Source organism: Corvus moneduloides, chromosome 6, assembly GCF_009650955.1.
Source record: "Corvus moneduloides isolate bCorMon1 chromosome 6, bCorMon1.pri, whole genome shotgun sequence".
Taxonomy (NCBI): domain Eukaryota; kingdom Metazoa; phylum Chordata; class Aves; order Passeriformes; family Corvidae; genus Corvus; species Corvus moneduloides.
Window position 1 is genome coordinate 44,227,986 of NC_045481.1, and position 24,222 is coordinate 44,252,207.

The following is a 24,222-nucleotide window of genomic DNA, read 5'->3' on the forward strand; positions in this document are numbered from 1 at the left end:
CTTTTAGTTCATTTTTGGTTGCTTTTTATTATCTGAAGCCTTGTCAAACTTGTATCTACATGTGCGCTTTGCAGGGTTTAGAGGAAAATACTGAAAACGTGGAAGGGCCGCCATCTCAGACCTTTGCCGCTGGATGTCAGAGAGCAGCTCAGATGGTTGGGTTTTTTAATCTTAATTTTTCTAGTCTTCTGATTAAGTGTGCATAGTAAACCTAGCACTATTCAGTCACTTCTCAAAAATCAGAAAGTAAAGGGCTTTTAGTACTTCGAGAAGCAACTTGTTGGATATGTGTCTTCTAAAGCATATTGGAAAAGAAATACAAAGTTTTGGTATGAGAGGGAACTTGTGTTTGCAGGTTAAAGCAGTAACATCTGTGGTCACTGTTCTTAGCTGGAAAATACTTTGCAACTGTCTTGAAATCACTTGGAATTTTACAGCCCAGCATTAGTCAGACTCCTGAGGCATTAGATGGATACTTCCATGCTGCTGTGAAAACTCTAGGGAATTTTCAAAGTAGACACCAAGAACAACAGTCATGATAGGATAGGCAAGGAGGGTTTTCCTAAGTTTTTGTATTTTTTCTGCTCATTAATACATATCATACTTTAAAAATAAATAGTTACCACCCATATTTGGTGAGAAAAACTAAGCAATTGAGATTGCATCTTTTTATTCCTAATGGTGTCTAGATGAATGCTAATAACTGTGTTCAGATTTAGTTAAGACTTGCTTAGTAGTAGACTTCTGATGCACTAATTCAGCCGTGGCGGGGGGCAGTTACCTGGCCACTAGAAACTTGTTCTGTGTGAGTGATGTGGTCACAAATCACAGGTGTAGCCACCTGCAGTTACAAACCCGTGACAATTTACTGCAGGAAAAAAAGTGTTTTGAGAGCCATTACTCAAGAAATAAATTCATAGGAGAAACTGCATTTTATTTCCCCTTGTCATGAAAAATTAATTCTTACTGTCTATCTCAATCAGAGATGGTTGATCAGTCTCTCTCTGGACTATTCTGTATTATACAAAACCCCCCACTCTTCTACTCCTTTTTGTCCCTAGCCAGCATGTCTAGGAGCTGCTACATTTCTGGTCTTCTCACATTCTCACTGGCTTAACCTTTGCTCAGTGCCCTTGAAAACTATGCTAATACCCAGTAATTTCATAGCCTTTTTCTTTGTGCTGCCTGGCACACCCCGAGTAAAAGCAAATGCAAGGTCATGATTTTACTTGTCTCAGAGTTCCTGAGGATGTGAAGAAATAGTTTTTTTCACAAAGTACACTGTTATTGTATAATTTGCCATGATGATAATAATAATAATAATATGATTCATCCTTAATTCTTCATCTCAGCCTCAGTACATAATTCTGGGGTAATGAAGCATGCACGGTCCCAGGTTGTTACACCACTATAAAGCCCTATCAGCAAATTGACAGATATTCCACATGTGCATTATTACATAAATAAATTATCATCTTTATGACAGGTATTATACTGTATGGTCTAAACCACACTTTCTTGCTTTAGATTCTGAATGATGCATGGAATAGAATCCCTGAGATAGAAATGCACCTCGTTTAGTCCAAACAAGAAACAAACTGGTGGCCCTTCTTGCATATAGAACTGATAGCCCTCTTAAGTCTGAAATACAGAGTAAATCTGAGTCTTGCCAAGGACCGTGGAAGCCTACAAGGACACTTGTCTTGTGTGAGGTCTGAATAACTACCTTAGCTTTGTTCTTAGAAACTGTAGCTTAATCTCTTTTTGTCAGGCTTTGTCATGACATTTAAATCAGAAAGTTGAGTCAGACACTCCAATACACAGTCTCTTTGAGATGTTCAAGTCAGGTTTTCATAAGATTAAGTAGGAGATGCCTGAAGGCAATGCTCTGCAGGGTCCCAAAGGCACCAGGTGGAAGGATATCTGTAAAGCTTCCCATGGCTCCGTTCCATCAGACCCACCATGCAGTGGGTACAGAGGTGGTGTTACACATCTCCTCTTTTGCAACTTACTGCAAAAATTTCACTCTCTCATTGTTTCAAACACCTGGCTGTTATCCTGGTTGCTGTGTCCCTATCTACCTGACATTTCCAAGGAGTTTCTAGGTATGGAGGTACATACATGTCTGTATAAAATACAATTATCTTCTTTCTAACAAAATCTCTGTGATTCAATGTGATCTGTTGTCTTCATGTGGTTTATAGTGCAGGGTTCCATGAAAAATGAACTCTAGTTCATGATCTCCCCATAGAGACTAATTCTCTTTTCCACACAACACACTATAAAATGCTTTATGAAATCTAAGCTGCAAGTCAATAAACAAAATTGAACATAGGAAAAGGCATTATCCATGCACTGCACTCTGTCTAAAGAGATTATTGAAAGCCATGTATGTGGCCATACACAGGATGTGTGATTATGAATAGAAAAGAATTCCTGCCTGGCAGATCCATCATCTTTGCCTCTCTTTCTTATTGTTTAGATGTATTGCTGCAGCCCAGTTAATAAATAAGTCAATACATTAGTCAGTCAGACATTAAAAAAAGCCCAGGGGGAAAAAAAGTCTCTCTTCCACATGATATATTTGTGAAAAGACCTGGATAGATATGGAAAAAAGGATAATGCACTTGTTAAAAAATTGTGTCATGTTATACTTCGTTTTCCTTTGTTCCTGCTATCAAATGGCCTATAGACTACCCTCTCTCTACAGGACAATTAAGCTTCCTGAGCCAGATTTAAAAGCTGGAGAGAGTGTTTAAGGAAGCGTTTAATGAGTAGAAATCTCATGACAATTCTAATAGGGTTTTAAAAACGCAAACAAATGTAGCATAAATTTAAAGATTGCACACTCAGGTAGATCATGAAGAGTTGTTTTCTTAAATGATCTCATGGAACAATACTTTAAAAAAATCAGAAGAGACAGATGTAACTGGTAACTGATTCAGAGTAAGAAGTCAGGTTGTGCAGAACATTATTCTTCTCAGGTTCAGTAAGGATGCTGCTGATCAGCTATTTAAATATGTAATTGTAGCATCATAGAACTATTTTGGTTGAAAAAGGCCTTTAAGATCATTGAGTCCAACTGTTAAACCTGCACTGCCAAATCCTCCGCCAAACCTTGTCCCTAAGTACCATATCTACACTAATTAACTCCAGGGGTGGTAACTCAACCACTTCCCTGGGCAGCCAGTGCTTTTTGGTGAAGAAATTTTTCCAAATATCTAATCTAAACCTGCCTTGGTGCAACTTGAGACCATTTCTCTTGTTTTATCCATAGTTGCTTGAGAGAAGACACCAACCCCCACCTGGCTACAGCCTTCTTTCAGGCAGTTCTGGGGGGGGGTGGTAGGGTCACCCCTGAGCCTCCTTTTCTCCAGCCTTGACACTCCCAGCTCCCTCAGCCTCTCCTCAAAGGACTTGTGCTCTAAACCCTGTACCAGCTCAATTGCCCTTCCCTGGACATATTCCAGCACCTCAATGTCTTTCTTGTAGTGAGAGGCCTGAAACTGAACACAGTATTCAAGGCATGGCCTCATCAGTGCCAAGTACAGGAGGACAATCACTGCCCTGGTCCTTTGGCCACACTGTTCCTGATACAGGCCAGGATGCCATTGGCCTTCTTGGCCACCTGCGCACTGCTGGCTCATGTTCAGCTGCTGTTCACCAGAGCTCCCAGGTCCTTTTCAGCTGAGCATCTTTCCGGGTGCTTTCCCCCCAGCTTGTAGTGCTGTCTGAGGTTGTGATCCAAGGCCAGGACCCAGTACTTTGTCTTGCTGAACCTCATACCATTGGCTTGGCCCATTGATCTGGCCTGTCCGGATTTCTCTGCAGAGCCTTCTGGCCAGCAGATCAGCTGACACCCAGCCTGGTGTCATTTGTGAGCTGACTGAGGGAGCACTCATCCACATCATTGATAAAGATGGCCCTCAGCTGGATTTAACTCCAGTCACCACCCTCTCTGGGCCCAGCATCCAGCCAGTTTTTAACCCAGTGAACAGTGCACCCATTTAAGCCATGAGAACTCAGCTTCTCCAGGAGGCTGCTGTGTCAAAGATTTTACTAAAGTGCATGTAGACAACATCCACAGCCTTTCCTTCATCCACTAAGTGGGTCACCTGGTCATAGAAGGATATCAGGTTGGTCAAGCAGGACCTGCCTTTCATAAGCCCATGCTGGCTGGGCCTGACCCCCTGGTTGTTCCAATATGCTTGTGATTAAACTCACTTATATGGTTATGTTAAACTCACAGAAGGTACAGTAAATGATAACTCAGAGGAAACAACATGGCTGTAAATTGTCCCAGAGATAAAAGTTCTTTTTCCTGCTGCGAAAAGGCCAGTTATGCTTCAAGGTGTTGCTTGTAATACCAGTCCCTAGGCCAAATCAGGCTCCATAGTAAATCTCCACTCAGAATTCATTAATTTCTTACAAATAAGAAAAAAACCTACATAATGCAGTAGAAGGGCTTAGTAGCAAGAAGCAGCTTAAAACCCTTATTAATGCAGACTGAGGCTTATGTTTCCCTTGCAGACTGAAGCTTATGTTACTCTTGTTTGTAGGAGTTTTGTGGGTTTGGTTTTGCACTTTTTTTATTTTTGTGCAGAAGCTGAGACCTGACCAGATTATTTTACTGATGTATAATGCAACATTTAACAACTGAACATCACATAGCAGGAGTGATGCCAAAGCTAGTGTATGTTTTGAACAATAAAAATATTTTAGCTGTTTCCCCTGCATGGCCTGTCATATTTTGGCTGTATATGATGAGCTTTACCAGCTCCAGTGGGGTCTGAAAAATAAATCTAATCTAAGAAATGAAACCCCCAAACTATAGCACATGGCATGGCATGGCATAGAGGAACGATACAGTCCCCTAAATTGAGCTATATTGTCTTCCTAAAGAAGTTTAGCATCTGTTGCCATGATATAATTAATTTAAGCAGCAGACAACACTATTGGAATTCAAACTAGAAGTTTCTTGATGAACTCATGCTTGAGCCCTAATTTCACAAGAGTTGTGACAAACAGTTTGGACTCCTTACATCCAGCCAGTGAAATCGCTTTTGTCCTGGTGATGTTCCATAAGTTTTCCTAGTCACTTGTGTTTTATTTAGCAACCAGAGTGCACCCTTTCCCACACATGAGACAGGAGTAAGCTGATCATGTGGGGTGGAGCAGGTCCATACTCCCTCTCCCTGCCATGAACACAGCATGTAATCCTTAATAATCAGTGTTGTACTCTCTCTCCAGGGAAAGGAGAAGAGATACAACCCAGATCCAAGATTTGCTGCAAGCCAGTATTCTTCAGGGCATATTAAGCTCTCATTTACTCCCATGTAATCCCACTGATTGCTACGAGGAGCTCTGTCAGTGAGGAATCACGAAGGTTACTGTCCATCAAACGTCATCATACCATTTTTGCCACGGCTTTTCCGCTCCAACTACGTTTGAACCACTTGTCTGAGTACTAGGAAATTGGTACTAGACAAGATTTGCAGCCCATTCACTTTTTATTCTGAGGTCAAAAAAGCTGATTGAGCTTTCTATCCCTCCTCTTTTTTTCTTCTTTCATTAAGAACAGCCCTTCTAGGAACAATTGGACTTCTATAGCTGCTGTTTACTCATTGCTTCAGAAGAGACCAGTGCTTGGTTTGACAACAAACATATAGCTCAAGAGATGTTCTTAGACCCTGATCTTAAGCCTGTCTGTCCAAGGTTGTTTTCTCAAGAATGGCTCTTGACAGCTAGGTTGAAGTAATTGCTACAAAACAAAGCAGACTTTTATACTGAGAATACCTGCTTGGTTAATTGACAGAGCTGAAATACCTTGAACAGAATAAGCATGGTCTCTGTTAATTTACCTTGTCCCCAGCATCTGTTTTCACTAGCCTTGTTATGGTCTTTGCCTACATTTTTCATTGAAATGAAAATTTTTTTCCCCTCTAGTCTGTAATCTAGATTTATGCCAAGCTGGGGGAGTATTTGGGAGATGGAGCGTTCTTTCTCTGTAACTGACTGAAAAGGGCATTGTCACTCAAGCACTGTGTAAATCATTAATGCTTAATTTTTGTGAGGAAAGGAGCTATATTTGGTAGCCAAGGAAAAGCAAGCAGTTCCCCCCAGCCTTTTAGTCCTACAAGCTTCAGTGTGAATACAAGAAAGAAGCATATATATATATATATATGAAGAGGTATAGAGAGCAGACTATCCCAGAGAGAGCTGAGAGAAAACCTAAGGAAAATGTTTGGAGGAAATAGGGACAAAAAGTAGCAGGGACCTTGGTGCTTTAATAAATGATTTTCCTGCATTTTGACACATTATGTGTAGTAACCAGCAAGAGAAACAGACTACAGCCTAAAAAGTGCAGATAAATAGATTATCTCATAGAGCACTGTATATCTGACATGCAAAACTACCTGTAAATATTTAGATAATGTAAATTCAAATGTTTATGGACAGATTTTTTTTCCTGTACCTTGTGCATACTGTGAAGATGAGGGACAGTAGCTAACCTTTTGGTTATTCAGGCAAGAGATTGTTTCTTTGCTTAAAAGGGAGTAAAGTTGAAGTTTAATTCTGATACTAAGTTCTGTTAATGCACTTACGTATCACCCTGCCAGGGTAAAGCATATTTGAAATCGGTGAAAATATAGACTTGGTTCACTTTGGGACAGTTTTATACCCTACTAAGGTGAATACAAATCAAATCTCCTGGGCTCAAAGGAGTTTCTCTCTTTTCTAGGGAAAAGTGCTGCCTCAAAAGGGAGAAGGGTAGGTGACACTGAGCTAAGCAGAACATTCTACTAAATGATTCAAAAGCTCTTCGTATGTGCTGCTTGTTATGATCTGCTGTTTCATGTGACTACTTGGCTACTTATTTTCCAATGTTTGGTTCATTTTTCATAAATCCTGTCAATGTTTTTAAGCATCTGTAGTTAGCAGTAAATATTATCATCTTTGAAGGTCTCGGTGCATATGAGTTCTCCGTGGACCTGTCTTGTAGCTTAGCTGTTTGGCTGCTTGTCACAATGACATAAGAAAATAATGAACAGAATTAATTTAATGTCTGTATGTTCTGGCCTCAGTGGAGTTAGACTATATGTTTTGGTCGGATGGGTTTCAGATAAGCATTCAGAATGGGCTCTTTGTTTGAATAGCCATAGAAGCTCAGCACAATGGAACAATGATTTATTTAACTAAGGTAATAATTTGCATGTTTGAGAGATCACAGCTGCTAAAAGGCATTCTTCACTGTTTTGTGATACTTACCTGTGTACAGAGGTACCATTAACATTGAGATTAAATTAGTGGTGTTCAGTTGTGCAGCAGGGCCTCTGGTTGTTGGTACTCTTCTGGCTTTGTACTTGAGTACAGCACTGCCTGTGAACTGGGGTGTAGTCAAGCTCCACTCTGTCATGCATTCATTTTTTTCCATTAGCATGAAAATCTGAAGCAGAAGAAAGCCTTATTCGTGTTTAAGTCCCTTCCCTGCATGCTTTAATATGGCACTGTGGCCTTCAGGGTATGGAGAAAACTGTGCATGCGAGCGTGCAGTATCAGAGGGAGATGGCAGAGGAGTAGGACTGATTCAGGGGGATCTGGTTTGTAGGACCCATACTCTGCCCTGACTTACATCTGTGCATCTCCATGGACTTCAATAGGCACTTCTTGCAGTCGTGTCATTATGTGACTGCAGGTTTCAGGTGCAAAAATTCTGCATTCTCCTGGAGCTGAATATCGTTTACAAGATGCAAATAGAGGCACAGAACCAGTGCAAGGAAGATGTCACAGTCCATAAGACAAGAATTAATTTCCATGACTCTGAGATAAACAGATTTTCCTCTTCTAGTAATTGGATAGAAAATTTCTGTTGCAAAGTTTGGATTTTGTCATGTGCTACACAAGAAGCTTCTCTTATCCTTCACAGAAAGTTCATATTTCACTATTTTTCTCCTCCTCTCCTCCCATAACATAGTCAAAAGCCCAGAATAATACTTCCTCTCTGGTCCAGTGATAAATATTTTGTTGCTGAGAGCAGTGCTAATTCCTTTATGGTATCATTTTTTGTGTTCTGATATTCATCTGTCATCCCTTTTTGTAACATGAGTGCACAGTTAGTATATTTTCCTACTGTGTCTTTTTCTTTAAAAACCCCATACTCATCAGAATTTCAGCCGATGCTGAAGGATCACTTACAATCTTGAAGTGATGGAGAGTGTAAAACTTCGAAAAGTGGAAAAGGTTCCAGGAAACCAAACACAAAGTAGCCCAAAGTAAAATCATCAAGTACTTCGGTTTACTGATCCATTGCAGTTCCGCCCAATTATTTACCAGTGAGCAAGACTCCAAGGTTCTCTTTTGAATTAGTTTCAGCTGTCCATATTTCAAAGTTTCTGAGCAATATATAATTAATGTGTAGTGAACAATAGGTCAAAACAAGTTCTATATTCATGTTTGGAATGCAAGTGAAACTAGTTGTAATCCCCAGTTGCAAAGTTTGGATCCCAAGTTCCTTGGGTTTTTGGCGCACTTCTGCCGGTGATTTCATGGCTTAGGCGCCCATGTGCATGAAAACTGCAGACACTGTCTCATCTTTCTTGTAATTCCTCAAGTCACTCACATTATCCCCTGGCTAATCTTTATGTATCTCTGATACTTGCATTGGTAAGTCTTCAAGAAGTAGGCAAGCCTCACATTTGAGCTGTCAGAATGTGCACTGGTATTCTTTGTTATTTCACCACCAGCAGCACATTTTGTTGTGACCACTGCTGCGAAATACTTTTTAAATTGCAGAATAAAAATTGCAACACTTGGAGGGGTTTTCCCCTTAAAAGAAGAAAGAATATTCTCTAATGCATTTTCAAATGGTGCTATTTTTTTAACCATGAAGTGTATTAGAAAGAAATGCAATTTTAATTTGAAAGGGAAAATTGTAGAAATATTTGCATCAAAATGACTGGATTCTTATTACAAGTCTAATAACTTTTTGTTGAGAAACTTTGCAAAGACACAAGCTGTACATTATTAAAAAAAAGTTTTGATTCATTGGAAATGGCTCAGTACTGAGAACACTGAAACTTTATATATCTTTTCAGACCTGTTTGAGGTCTGTAAACCTCAGTCTTCTGTTGTAGAGGAAAATTTTCTAAAATCTTGTCCTAATCTGGCATAAGACCAGATCTCAAAAAGTATAGTTTCCTTGATAATTAAAATTTTGTTCTTTACCTATTTCTCATATTTAAACAGACAGCCTTAACTTTTAGGGGAAATGTCTGATTCATAGTGGTATTTTTGGTATTTTTTTCCAATACATTTTAATATTTTGCATATAAAAAGGGAGTCTATTGCTACCAATTTCTCAGGTGTTGAGAAAGTTAGAGGCATGACTTTTGCAGTCCTGCACTCATGTATGTATCGCTTTGTATTGGGTTTGCATGGCCTGCTTTTGGTAGCAGGGGAGCCATAGGGGTGGCTCCTGTGAGAAGCTGCCAGAAGCTTTGACCGTGTCCAGCAGAGCCAATCCCTGGCAGCTCCAAAGATGGATGTGCCGCTGGCCAAGGCTGGGACAATCAGGAATGGTGGTGATGCCTCTGTGATAACAGATTTAAGAAAGAAGAAAAAAAACTTACTGCTCAGATGTAATTATGGCCAGAGAAGAGTGGGGTGAGAACATGTGAGAAGAACAGCTCTGCTGACACCAAGGTCAGTGGAAAAGGAGGGGAGGAGGTGCTCCAGCCACTGGAGCCGAGGTTCCTCTGCAGGCTGTGGTGCAGACCATGGTGAAGCCGCTGTGCCCTTGCAGCCATGGGGATCCACGGGGATGCAGAGATCCACCCGCAGCCCATGGAGGAGCCCCATGCCAGAGCAGGTGGATGCTTGAGAGGAGGCTGTGAGCCCATGGGAGACCTGTGGAGAGAGGGGCTGTGTACCCATTTTGAGGCAGTCTGTCCTTGAAGGACTGCACACCATGGAAGAGTGACCCACACTGCAGCAGTTTGAGGAGGACTGTCTGCCTGTGGGAGCGACTCATGCTGCAGCAGCTCTGGCTAGACTACAGCTCATGGCATGGAGCCACGCTGGACAAGTTCGCGGAGAACTGTCTGCCATGGGAGGGACCCCATGGTGCAGCAGGGGAAGGACTCTTCTCCCTGGGCAGTGGGAGAAACTTCGGCTGACAAACTGACCATAACCCTCATTTCCTGTCTCCTTGCATCACTGGGGTAGGAGGGAGGGGTGGCGGGAAAGTGTTCTTAAGGACTTACTTTTACTTCTCGTTATCCTGTTCTGATTTTGTTAGTAATAAATTTAATTCATATCCCCAAGCTGAGCTTGTTTTGCCCATGTTGGTATTTGATGAACAATCTCTCCCGGTCCGTATCTCAACCCATGAGCCCTTTGTTAAATTTTCTCTCCCTTGTCCAGCTGCAGAGGGGAGTGAGCGAGCAGCTTTGGTGGGTACCTGGCATCCAGCCAGCATCAACCCACTACACACTTCCTCAAATATAAACCAGAGTTAGTAAAAAAACTTTTTCCTCTAACCACGGCCAATTCAATGAAACCAAAGGTTTTCTTGGGAAATGCATAGTTTTCTGACCAATTTTCAGTGGCGGTTGTTCAAGTCTCATTACAGCCAAGTTAAAAGTATTCTCTTGACTTCAACATTCTGATTATATTACAATAAAATGTTAATGTTGAAATTAACGTTTTCAAAAGATTAAGCAAAATGTTCTTGAATGCTTTGTTTTGCAAATAAATCCTAATTTTTAAACTATTATCCTCAGTTGGAATTAAATAAGATAATAAAATCTACATTTTTCTGCTAATAGAAACTTTGTTCTTCAGCTGTCTCTCCTGCTTAAGTAAACAGCCATGGTCTTTAGAGAAACTGAGTTTTCTATCTCCACACCAGTACCTTAGTCCATGAAACATCTGGGATTATATGTCCAGTGAATTAATTCTGATTGTATATCTACCATTTGAGAAATAACCACAAAAAATACTGCGAAGGCTACACCTTCAGAAGGACACACCATTGCCATTTCAGAGACTTCTTTGGAGCAGTAAATATGCAGTGTTTATGAAATGTGGGAGGTGGTGGAATATGCGTCAGATTCCCCAGTTATATATGATGGAAGTAATCCAGACTTTCCCTTTTGGCATCTTGTGCTATAACTTCTACTTGATTTTTCACTTTTTATTCTAGTGCCAACAATATGCCTAAGCAAGTAGAAGTCCGGATGCATGAAAGTCATTTAAATCCAGTGGAGCACAGATCCAGGAACATATGTGTGCAGTTCTGCCAGTCCCTCCACAGGAATCTGCTCCTGACTCTTACTGTCTTTGGTAAGCTACATCTGCTGCTCTGGACACTCCGTGTGTATCTGCATTTGCTCCTGTGGCACCACAGCCTCTGTGGTCTTCAGCTGTTCCAGCTGAACAGCCAGAGAGTAAATAGGATGCCCATGGGCACTGCTTGTGTAGTTCAGGTGAGAAAGGTTCTCCTGACACAACACAGAGCAAATCCATACCACTGAGGCACATTCTGTGTCTGGTTTGGAAGGGAGTGTGATTTAAACCCCTAGGCCAGTCAGGTCAGTGTCATTCAGGAGAACTGAATGTGCTACACCTTTTTTCTCTCACTGATTTGGGGGAAAAAAAAAACAACAAACTTCTCAAATTTTCCTTTTATCTCTCAGTTTACACTTCACTGGTTTTAAGGTTTCTCTTCCCTCTCTGTAGCTGTAAGCCAACGCTCCATGATCTCATCCTGAATATTGCCTCTGGCTTTAGCAACTTCCAAATACGGAACAGTTTGACATTTTATTGTGGTTCACGGGCTCTTTGCCTGTTTCTTTTTCACTGAAAGCCCAACAGCCATATGCAGCAAATTTGTAGACATACTCTTGTTACTGTTTGAAAAACCGGCTGCAACTGGTCTTGAGCTGCAAATTTCATGTCCATATTTTCAGCCTGCAAAACCCCATACTGCTGCAGTGTTTGCCTTGAATCGTCTTTTAAAGGTGTACCCGATGCTGTCCAAAGAAAAAGTTTTAAATACACATACATTTTTCATTGTATCAAAGAGATACTTCATAGTCAGAGATGCTGCAGATCACAACACAAGCTTTACTATCAGGTTTTATTACACTTGGGACTTGGGCTTCTGATCAGGAAAAAAAAGGCATCCTGGATGTAAAATAAAATAACCTGTCCAAAAAGATCATGTTATGAAAGTAGACATGGCCTTTTTTTCCCCTAATCTGTGCTTTAACAGCCTCAATCCTGAGAGGGAGGTTTAAGTTTTATCACTTTAGAAATCCACATAAATGATGAAGGGTTTGGTTGTGATTTGAGAACATCAGCACAAGGAGAAGAATGCAGAGCATCAAAAAAAGGAATAATACATGAGCCGTAAGAATCAAGTTTTCTTCAAAGATAGGTGGAGTATTTCACATCTGGCAGTTTCTCCCAATACCCACCTGCTCCTTTTTTTTGTTCTTCTTCCAGGTGTTATCCTGGGTGCGGTGTGTGGGGGTCTTCTTCGGCTAGCAACACCTATTGACCCTGACATCATCATGTTAATAGCCTTCCCGGGAGATATACTTATGCGGATGCTAAAAATGCTGATCCTCCCTTTAATTATCTCCAGTTTAATCACAGGTAAGATCCATTAGCCATAAATACTTTAAGATGCTTTCTACAGGTATCACCTGGTTTGCATTTTGTTATGTAGGAAGAATAATGGTGTGATCCTGTCAGCATTTTGCAGTTGCAGTGTGTATTTCAGAGTTAATTCCTGAATGACTTGGTTGGCTTTATTATGTATATTGTCCAGTGAATTTATTTGCAAACACATGTGCACATGCTACTGTCAGAAATTTCTTAATGTGCTGTTTGATCTAATTTCTGGATGGGACCTTGCAAATAAAATGGCATGACGTTAGTGAGTCTAGCCTTCTTGAAGGTGTGGTGTCAGCTAGACCATGACCGGTGTGCAGAAGTCAAGGGCAAAAGATGGTAGAGATCTTCTCTATTTTTCAGTGTTTCAATTAGATGGAGTTTTAAATGCTTCTCTTTAAATTATTAGCAGTAGACACTGCACAGAACTGGAGGGAGAAGCATCAGTAACCTGTCCAATGGTGAGAACATCCGAGGGATGAAAGTAGGCACCCACAGGAAGTCATTAAACTTTGAAAATTACAAAGGGTTTTATTTTATAATTATTGAATTGGGTATTGAGTGTCAATGTTTGCTTTTTCTTAAACACCTGCAGGACTGTCTGGATTAGATGCTAAAGCAAGTGGCCGCCTGGGGACAAGAGCCATGGTCTACTACATGTCCACCACTATTATTGCTGCTGTGCTGGGTGTGATTCTGGTTCTGGCCATCCATCCGGGGAATCCGAAACTCAAGAAACAGCTTGGTCAAGGGAAGAAGAATGATGAAGTATCTAGTCTGGATGCCTTCTTGGATTTGATCCGAAACTTGTTCCCTGAAAATCTGGTTCAAGCATGCTTTCAGCAGGTAAGTCCTTCTGCTCCTTGGTAATATTCTTTACATCTTTTACTTGTCAGGGTTGTCTGCAGAGTTAATGTCATTATTTAGGTTAATCAGAGAAATGATATAAAGAGGAATACAGGTCTAAAGTCTTGAGCAAGTAAATGAAAGAACATTATTTATAGCTGCCTTGGTTTATCCTGTAATTATTTAAATTATTTTTTTAAAAAAAGTTTATTTTGTTATGAAGTAAACTTTAATTTTCTCCATGCTTTTCATACATTATCTATGGTCATGAATGCTGGCTTGGTCTTTCACCCAGGTTGAATTTTAACTTGGCTGTTAGTTACAGAGATGATGGTTCTGCAATGCCCTGTTTGGAATATATGGATGATCTTCATTCCAGCTCGTTGCCAAAAATGTAGCCCAAACCCCAACCTCTCATAACCTCTATTGCTGTGTTAGAGTCCGGATGAGAATAGAAAATAGATGAAAATTTCCAGTGGGGAAAATAGATCCAAAGGGCTGACCCACCTACAGGTGGCTCCATTTCACCAGTTTTGGAGCATGCTGGGAAGGAAGGATGCTTGCACAATGTGCTGCTTGCTCTGTAGGGAGATAATTTTGTCTGAAAACTTTTCACCAGTGCTTAATCAAAATACCTTGACTTTAACAGGTAAAATAAATGAAAAACATACATTTCCTAATTTCTACTTAAGCAGATTTCTAAGCTGCTTTTTCCTCCAACTGAATTGTTTGAAAGTAATGCAAATAGGTTTTTTTGGGGTTGGGGTTGTTTTTTGATGTAACAGGATTTGTTGCCAAACTTGTTCTTAAGTGTTCCTGTGTGAAATGGCATGATAGCTTGTGCTGTGGTTATGGCCAAAGAATAAAGTAAAGAGAAGAGGGGGAAGGGAGTAGAGGCCATGGGAGAGTGGAAGAATGGAGGGTAACCTAAACTGCCAAAAGCCCTTGGATTGCTTCACTTCTTACATGGACTTCCACATAAAAACACATAATCCTTTGGGATTTAGAAAGAGAACAGTCTCAATATTTCCAAATCATCATGGGAATGTCAGTCGTGGTCAAACTGTTGGTGGCTAAACATCACATGTAATGCAAAATGTATTTTTGCAAAACTGAGTGAAGGAAAGCAGGGTGCTTATGTTTCTTCATCCTCTCCCTCATTTGAATTGTGGAAGAGAGGAAAATTCAATTTCTGGTCAATTGAAAATGGTCAATTATTTTGACAAAGGGGCAAAAAACAGAAAAAATAAGAATTAAGCTACCTGTGTCAGATAGTTTTTTTTATAACATTAATCTTATTTTTTCAGTGTTACTGAAATGTTCAGGTTTCTTCACTAGTTATGGATCACCAATTTCACCAATTGTTTTGAAATGTAGTTAAAAAAAAAAAAAATCTGAGCTTTTTGGATTCAGTGTTTGACTTCAGCAGATTCCAGACTAATTTCTAGTGAAAACCTTTGCCATAAAGCCACATTTCATTTGTGAAGTGTGACTAGATGGAACTTGTGCTTCTGTTAGCCCTTAACTCCTCTGTAAGGAGCTGGGCTTTACTTTTCTCTCTCTTTAGAAGGAAAATTACCTTCTTTAATGGTGTCAGCATGTATTTTCTTTCCTACATTCATACAGTCTCTCTCCATAGACACTCAGAGTTTCCAGGTAGCCTTAGGAGGAAGAAACGTTTTGCAGTAATGCTGCAAAGAGTGGTTCTGAAAGGTGCACAGTAATGGTGCTGTACAGTGTGAGGGGAGTTCTCTGTGTCTTCCATTGCCACCAGGCAAAACACAGTGAGGAGATTCATGAGCAGCTTTGGAACTGTTCATTTGCAAACTGGACTGTGAGCCATCATGAGATTTCAGTCTTTCCTGAAGTTTAGCACGGTCCACAAGAAAGTTTAAATTTATAATGAAAATTGCTATTCCCGCAGACAGAAGATTTTATGTGCCGTGAAAAACCATGGGACTATCTGTAAATATGACTATACCATTTAAACAGCTTTCTAGTCTCAGATGTGTCAGAATATAAGCTTTATGTCATACTCAGCATTTTTAGAGACTGTGGCCTTGTGCAAAGGACTTCTGAGGATCTTTGAATTAAGTGATTGTAGTGGAATTTGTGAGTGAAGAGTCTCATGTTTTAAGTTTAATTTCCATTACTCAATGCTTACATTCTGAATACCTCACATAAAAAACTGTGTTGATAATATCCCTCAGATAAAATTTAACTCTGAAAAAAAGTAGGCATGCAAGAATGTTAGATGGTTTCAGGACAACTGAAGAGTTTCTCATGCAAAGTTACGTAGGTTTTCTGTCTATATCCTCCTCTCCAGATTTAGGCAGCAGGTTTTAGAAAGAGAGATGTAAGGTATTTTAAAACCATAAGGCTTTAAACCATATGGATCAAATATGGATCATCATCTATAGTACTACAATGTCCATGTCAACAGGAAAGAGCTGCAAATGCTCTTTGAAAAGCTAATGCACATTTTCTGTTACCTTGCTAAAAGGTGTTTGTAGGAGCAAGGGAAGTAGGGAGCAGGTGGGAAAACATGTCAGGCCAGTCATAGCTTCCAAACTGTTTTACCTGTCCCAGGACCATGAAGAGGTGGAAAAAGGGTCAAGGTGTGAAGTGGGAGGAAAACATCCCTTCGAAAAGCTGTTGCTTTTAGGGAGATCACAGATCTCTTTTTCCAGTCCCTCCTCCCTTTTTTCCTAGCTGTAAACTCAAGCTCACTTCTCCTCCTACCACTCCTTCCCAGCTTTCCCTTTACCCTGCCTTTCATGTGCCAGGAGGGGTCCAAATGCATTCAAAAGCTGATACCTTCTTTTTTTGAGGTGGTCAGATTTGTATCTGGCAGCATTGGTAATTTTTCTGTTATCTATCACTCAAAATCTTTTAATTAGAGACCTCAGGGGACTGTGTACATTCCATTTTGAGCTATTGCAGTCAAGAGCTCAAAAGGTGTAAGGGAAGTGTTGGAAATGTCCTAAATTTTTGATTCAAGTTAACCATCAAACTGGGATGACTTGAGCTGGACAGACTGTCCTGAATTACAAGCCTTACTGCAGAGTTGCTGCCATAACTGATCTTAGAGGCACTTGCCTTTTGGTGCTAAACAAATGGTATCAACCTGTAACACACAGTCTGGGAAGCATCCTTTGTGAACTGCCTGGCCAAAAGAACTATCTGTAAAATGTTTCATTGTAGTGATAAAAAACATGCATTTACCATACTTTTCACACTAGAGTAATGAGGAAGACCCCCAGGACTTTGTAGCACTTAGAACTGTTGAAAAATAAACTTAGTTTTGGAAGAAGGGTAAGAGGCTGTGGAATGCATGTCCAATCCTTCAAAAATACAGCTCCCTGGAATTTCAAGTGAAGACTGTTTTTATTATTATTTCCTTATCTACCATATGGATTGCATTCAGTCTGTTTCCATTCTCATGCTCCCTTCTTATTGCCTTCAGATACAAACTGTCACCAAGAAAGTGCTGGTGCCACTACCTGTTGAAGAGCCACCTAATGTCACTGATTCTGCTATTGCTATGGTGAATGAGACAGCACCACCTGAAGCCCAGATGGTCATTAAGAAAGGACTTGAATTTAAGGATGGCATGAATGTCCTGGGTAAGAAAATTTTCTGCCTGTCAAATATGTACCTCATATGTATGTCACAGCTTTTTGCTGTGGCTAGGTGTAGTCAGTGTTGTCCAATCTGCTCTTCAGTGCACGTTTAGTCTCTCCAGATAATCGCCAAATGTTATCACCTACTAGGTGTCCTGTCCATTGGTCTCTGAGATACCACAGAAACCAGCAAGTGAATTGTTCTGGATTGGCAGCTTTGTGGTTATGAATTGGAGTACAGTGGCAAAGCATGTAGGAGGTACCAAAAATATCCTTTCATCCTAGAAGAAGCTGACCTAGGCTAATGCTAATGTGTATTGGCAAAACAGTATGGGGGAGAGCTTCAAGAGCCAGTGCTTCACACACCCCCTGATGGAGCTGAGCTAAGTTGTTTCCAGTGGTGTCTCGGGTGTGCTGAACTAATTTGGCTTGAGGCAGAGCTTGAAGTGAGAGGTGGAGTGTGAACCACACCACCCAAGAAAAATCCCAGAAAGACTTGACACATTTCTGAGTCACAGCTCCCTCCTCCTTTCATCTTGGCTGCTGACCTTTACCAGCTGCAAATGCCATCATGCCATCTTGTCTGGACAAGCCAGCAAGTGGAGGTGGTAGGAAAACTTTGCCTATCTCCCACCCTTTCCTGAAGCAACTATTCAGTCTGGGGTGGGGGCACATGAGAAACAAACATCTTCCACACCACTTCTATTTTCTCTTCTGTGTCTAGAATCCCTGTTTTGTCAGCCCAGAGAGGAGTGCTCCTCCTTCAACTCCTTGCTTTCTGCATGTGGGTGAAGTCAGTCACAGATTAGCTCTCAATTTGTAGCCTCACACCTACGCTCAAAGATGCTCTGTGACAGCACGTCCAGAAGGCTGAGGCTGACACCTCTCTGTCTATCGGTGTTGTCCTCAAAGTGGGACAGTATGTTGGGCTACCTAATCCCCTGCTTTCTCTCACCACTGGGCCATAACCTTTGAAGGGCAAATGGCCTCTTACAGGTGCTGAACAGCTCCTGCTGACACAGTGGCTGCTGTGTCTGCAGACCTTCTTGAGGTGTTGGTGAGTTGGGTGGCTGCTTTGCTTAGATATAGCGGAGAAGATAGCATCTATAAGCTGATCTTGTTTTTCTGTGAAGCAGACTGCTCTACAGGAGCCTTGTATCCTGCCTGCCTTCATGGCTCTCATTCCATTCAACATCTGTGGGCAGAGAAGCCACTTTCAGAGTTGCAAGTTGGCATTTTGCACCATGAATGAGGCAGCAGCTCAGTGCCAGTGCTGTTACCCTCACCTGCTTTTTTCTCTCCTGGAATTCTGCTTATGCATTAAAATGAAACAGTTGTTCTGATGTGAGAGATGCATTACATTTAATGCTGGGCTTGTTTTGTGCAGGCTCTGTCATGGATAAGAAAAGATCTAGAAGCCTGAATACAATTCCTGCAGAAAAGAAATATGCTGGGAAATTTGGTGTGGTGTTTTGACCAATGACTCTCAAATGTAGAGTTTTTTGGGTTGGTTTGGTATGGTTTGATTTGGAATGAAGAAGTGAAGATGTTGTGGGAATTTCCATCCAGTTTGAAAAAGCTGTACAAGCCAGGCAAATTCCTGCAAATAGGAACCAATCTGACTCTCATGAGTAACATAACAGCTCATTTGGAATTAATGAACAAAACTACCTATTAACATTTTCTAATGCAGATTCTGAATTCCAGGAAGTAACTCGGTCTTTGAAAAGCTTTTCATCATTTCTCTACGCTCTGCAGCACACAAACATATGCTTCACTTCCCTATTCAACTGACTCAACAAAGATAGCTTGGTCCTAAAGAATGACTTTGTATCCAGGAAATTAGATTAAAAAAAAAGAAGAAAAATCTGGTTGCTAAACCCAGTGTGAAGATACGGGACAGCCTGTCTTTTCCCAGGGTACTGGCAGCTCAGATTCCCTTATCTTTGAATGCTTTTGTGTCCCAGTAAGTTTTTCCATAGGAATTTCCCAGATGAGTTTACACATTTGTTAAATACTGGACTCATATCATGACTGAAAATTTAGCCTCGAAGGATCACTGAAGATTCAAACCATCTGTCAGTATCAGTTAATAATCCAACTCTGGACACTGAAAATTGCTGGATGGAAAAGGTTAGCATTGAAGAAATAGCTCCAAAGTAATCCATGACAGATGCATCAGTTGTTTTTTCACACTGATAGTCCAATACTCCAGATAATCACACCTCAGCATTTACATTTAGGAGCCAAGTGTTACCCAGATTGAATGCTACGATTTTGTATCCACTGATAGCCTTTTCAGTGAGGTTAATCTGCTTATTGGCAGTTCTGTGATCAAGTGAAAAACCCACCTTCTCCTCCCACCTTCTTCATTTACTTCTGCCTTCTGCATTTAAGAGGAATACTCCTCACCTGCAAAAGTTCTAGGCTACTTTTGCCTTTCCCTGCACTCCAGGACTGATTAGTCTGTAGGCTGAATCTGTCAAGGCACTTTTGTAAAGCCTGAGAAAATTCCTCTTGGTTCCTAGCAACTGTTTTAACAAGAGAGTTATGGTGCAGCACTGTGTTCCCTTTCCCATTTACCAGAGATCATGAGGTTTCTAGTAGCTGCATGGCACTGAGAAGATTATTGTATATGTACTTTTTTGATGATCAGATCAATTCAGGGAAAAAACCAACAAAACCGTAGTTGGGCTGTGAAACTGGAATTTAGTAAAACATTGAAGAATCAAAGTTGTTCTGAATTTGATCATGGTAGTTCAGCATTAGTACATATTAAAAAGACCCAAGACATTTGTAATACCCTATAGTTCTGAAATCCTGTGCCATGTGCTCTAGGATGGCCCTGCTTGAGCAGGGAGGTTGGACAAGATGACCCACTGTGGTCCCTTCCAAATTTACCTAAACTGTGATTCTGTGCTTCTGTGAAATCTGGATTAGCAGATAGTATCAAGACATTGACTAGGTGCAAAAACTTCCTAAAAGCCTTCTTTTTGTCTTGCAATTTTTCCCAATAGGTTTGATAGGATTCTTTATTGCTTTTGGCATTGCTATGGGGAAAATGGGAGAACAGGCCAAGATGATGGTGGATTTCTTCAACATCCTGAATGAGATTGTAATGAAGTTAGTAACTATGATCATGTGGTAAGTTTGTAGTTCTGACTTACAGCACAAAAAGATTATTTTTAAAAAGCCCTCTTAAAACCTTAATATAATGATGCCAGTTTGTTGTTAAAGAGTGTAATTAAATAGTTGACTGTTTAAAGCCTTGAAAGGTATATTAGAACCACAGCAGCATTATTTCTATTTGGTCAGGATTACTTAGGACCCAGTTTGAAACATTTCTGAAGATTCTGTTCTTTGTGTACTGAAATACAACACATGCATGTACCAGCAAAGGCCTTCAAAAGCCACATTGATTATGGAAGTTCATAGGAGGACACCTAAGCAAGCAAGAATGTCCCACATAAGAACATCCCAGTCTTCCTGGGAGGTTAGCATAATCCCAGGGTATTACCTAGGAGGTATAATTACAAAAAAAGCCTTGAGACACACTTTATTCACTGTCTTCTTTAGTAAAAATACTTTACCATCTAGTAAAATTACAGTAGTTTTCAGTGATGTGTAATCCCTTCACCCATAGTTTCTGCAGAAGGTGTCTTACAACCTTGCTGCAATGGGGTCACTGGAAGATACCTGCCCTGTTTTTGAAGTATATCCATTTGTAATAATGGGGCCTGACGTGCCTTCAAGGAAGTCACTTTACCCAGTTAAGTCTGAGCTCTTGTTTACACTTCTGAGAGGGGATTATCATTTTGGTTCTTTTTGGTTGGTTTTTTTTTTTAAGTGTTTCTTCTGAGTGCTTCCCCAGAGCTATTTGTATGCAGTGCCAAGCATGGCCATCTCACATAGAACCAGTTTTTCAGAACATAAAAATGCATTGCTATGTTTGGCATAGTACTACTGTGTTTCCTAGGTCTTTGAGAGCAGAAATAGCCACTCCAACACAACACACGTATCACAGCTCATTGCTACCTGGGATTGCATGGTGTCCCTGGGAGTGACTTCTTGAGTTACAAGGCTGCCCTCTTCTCTAGAGCTCAATGGACACAGTGTATAGGAAAGGGAGCAGGGTGTCTGAGGTGCAGATTGTCAGCACCACCAGTGTTTCAGAGGGACATTGTTAGGCAAGAGTGATGCAGACAGTAAGAAGAGTGTGGAAATGTGCAGAATAACAGAAAGAACTTGAAGCGATGACTTTGCATTCCTGTTACGCTTCTGCTTTTCTGTAGATGATCTTGCTGCATAAAACCACAGTTGTTTTTATTCACAAAACTTTCAATATTTACTCAATCTCCACTCTATAGAGAGATGGTGACTATACTCCCAGAACCCTCCAGGAGCTAGAATTTACTCTTACTTCACTTAGCACCATTTGGTCGACCCAAGACATAATACCCTGCCTACAATATAAACACTCTCTAGTAGTCAGTGTTGCAATGGCAGGAAATCATTCGAGTTTCAAGAAATTCACTGTAAATATTTATTTTTATTGATGTGCCTTTTCTTTTTCTTCTCATGAAAAAAAAAGGAAATTGATGTTGGGAATTCCTTTTGTTCATCTCTGTTTAGAATTTTTAAAGACTTGTTGAGGCCAGAAGCAAGGGGGTTTTAGTGTGTGTTTATTAAGAAAAATGCACATCCTTATGCTGAGTTTTTATTTTGTTTTGCTTGGTTTATGATTTCTCAGCACAGACAGCTGTAACTCCCATGGCACCTACAGACTCTCAGGAGCATGGCACTGCTACACAAGCATAAAACAAATCAGACATCTGGCTCTGACACCATGTAACTCTCTATAAGAACTGTATTTTGTCAAGTTCATTGAAACATGGCATTTTATGATAACTGGTATAACAGCTGGCCTTGCATTTGAAGTGATTGAAGTCTTTCCAGGCCTTGGGCACATTGCTTGAGAAACCATGAGATATTCAAACAAAAACCAGGAAGCACTTTTATCCTTAAAGTCAGTTTCCTTTGTATTGTTTTAATGACTGAGGAGACAAAAACCCTACTCTAAGTAACGAAAGCTTATAATTAATGAGGAATCCATAAATTAAAAAATATTTGTCTGAATTACTGAAAGAACATTGTGGAAACATTTTCAGCCTTCAAGATATAAATAGTTCATTTCAACAAATAGTTGAACTGAATTAAATAACGCAATCCCATGAAACCCAGATAAACAATGGGTTGTCAAAGTTATGTATTACAAACAAATCTACACAACTCTTTATAATGATGCAAGCCTGTGTGACATTATCATATCCTTGTACAATGTTGTTTCAGGATCAAAAACTATTCAGGAAAAGCATATTCCATTTGATAGGATGGAAAATGAAGTAGATGGGGAATTTGCTGGAGATGGCCATTATTTTTTAAATAGATGTGAAAACTATCCCTTGAATGTCCATCAGTTCTTGATGTGCACCTCAGTGTTGAGCCTGAGAGCTCCCTACTCATCTCCAGTCTATATTTTGTTCAGCACAGTTTTTATGAGTACACTGCCAAGACGAGTTCTGCCTATGCTTGTTTTCTTTCTCCAGGTATTCCCCGTTGGGTATTGCTTGCCTCATCTGTGGAAAAATCATTGCCATCAAGGACTTAGAAGTAGTTGCTAGACAACTTGGCATGTACATGGTCACTGTGATTGTGGGTCTTGTCATCCATGGAGGGATCTTCCTGCCTCTGCTCTACTTTGTGATAACAAGGAAAAGCCCATTTTCGTTCCTTGCTGGGATTTTCCAGGCGTGGATTACAGCACTAGGCACAGCTTCCAGGTACACCCGAGAAATACCAGTGTACTTTATTTTGTAGCAGATTATTAGCTGCTGTTTAGGCATAGTACATCTGCTGTTCTGACCTTCTCTGCAAAATCATTTTATACCACTGAATTAAAACTATTTTTAATACAGCCATGTTTATATAAATCAAAATACCACATTCCTTCAGGATTTTCTAGAGAGGTTGTATAGCCACCTGCAGAGATTTGGGATTTGCCGTTTGCCAAATCACTTGTGCAAATTGTGTTAATTCTGTGTTCGTTTCCTCAACTAGGAAAAAGTGATAATTATTTATTTTGAAAGCATGTTAAGACCAGTCCCATTGCATTCAAGAAAAAAAAAACAACCCAAACAAACATTGCTAGGTTTCACAAAAGAAAGGAAAAAACCTCTCAGTTTGTACTTTAATCCATTTTGGCAAAATAATGGGACTTCAGTGAAAAGCTGAGCATTTTAGACTTGTTGCTAATGCACAGAACAGACACAGCAAAGTCTGTAAGTAACACAGCTCTCAGCAATAAATTCAATAAAATCAGAAATCGGTGTTTTGCAGTGGGGCAGTCAGTAGATCTTGTGTTGAAAGTGTTTTTCAGTTAAATACCATATTTTAAAGTGTTTTCCTTCAATATTTGTTTTATTTCTGAAGAAAATTTAATCTTCCATTTTAATTAAAAAGGGGAAAACAAAAAAGCCTAGTTCAAAACTGACCACCAGAAAAGTGAGCATTCTTGATTTGAAGATTGCTTTGAAAGAACTGTAATTCATCTGTCTCTGTGGGTCAGCCCAAACCATTCTGCTGAACAGCTTCTCGCCTGAGGAACGAGAGTCTCTGGGGGACCTTACTGGTCTGCACAAATATCTGGTGGGACAGTGCCAAGAAGATGAAGCAATGCCCATCTTCAGTGGTGCCCAGTGACAGGAAGAGAGGGAGTGGGCACAAACTGAAACACAGGAAGTACCATCTCAACACAATAAAACTCTTTTTGCTGTGATTTACTGTGACAGTGCATGAATGCTGGCACAGGTCACCCAGAGGAGTTGTGGAGTCTCCAGCCCTGGAGATCCACTAAACCTGTCTGGGCACTGTCCTGGGAAATGTGGGAAACCTGCCCTAGCTGCCCATGCCTTGGGCAAGGTGGTCAGGATGGGTGACCTCCAGAGATGCATTCCAACCTCAGTAATTTTGTGGCTCTGTGATAAACAATGTTGGATTATAGGAGATCTGGTGTCCC

General features: G+C 40.5%; 1 protein-coding gene across 2 annotated transcripts in view; it reads left to right on the plus strand.

Moving 5' to 3' along the window:
* Window positions 1–24,222, plus strand: part of SLC1A2 (solute carrier family 1 member 2) — a 90,400-nt gene that overhangs the window by 42,841 nt on the left and 23,337 nt on the right. For both annotated transcript variants that reach the window (XM_032110611.1, XM_032110612.1), the window contains 6 exons: window positions 11,204–11,343; window positions 12,508–12,660; window positions 13,274–13,524; window positions 16,991–17,150; window positions 20,165–20,291; window positions 22,754–22,987. In XM_032110611.1, coding sequence (XP_031966502.1) covers window positions 11,204–11,343; window positions 12,508–12,660; window positions 13,274–13,524; window positions 16,991–17,150; window positions 20,165–20,291; window positions 22,754–22,987 — 1,065 coding nt within the window. Of the gene's footprint in view, window positions 1–11,203; window positions 11,344–12,507; window positions 12,661–13,273; window positions 13,525–16,990; window positions 17,151–20,164; window positions 20,292–22,753; window positions 22,988–24,222 lie in introns of those variants that run through there.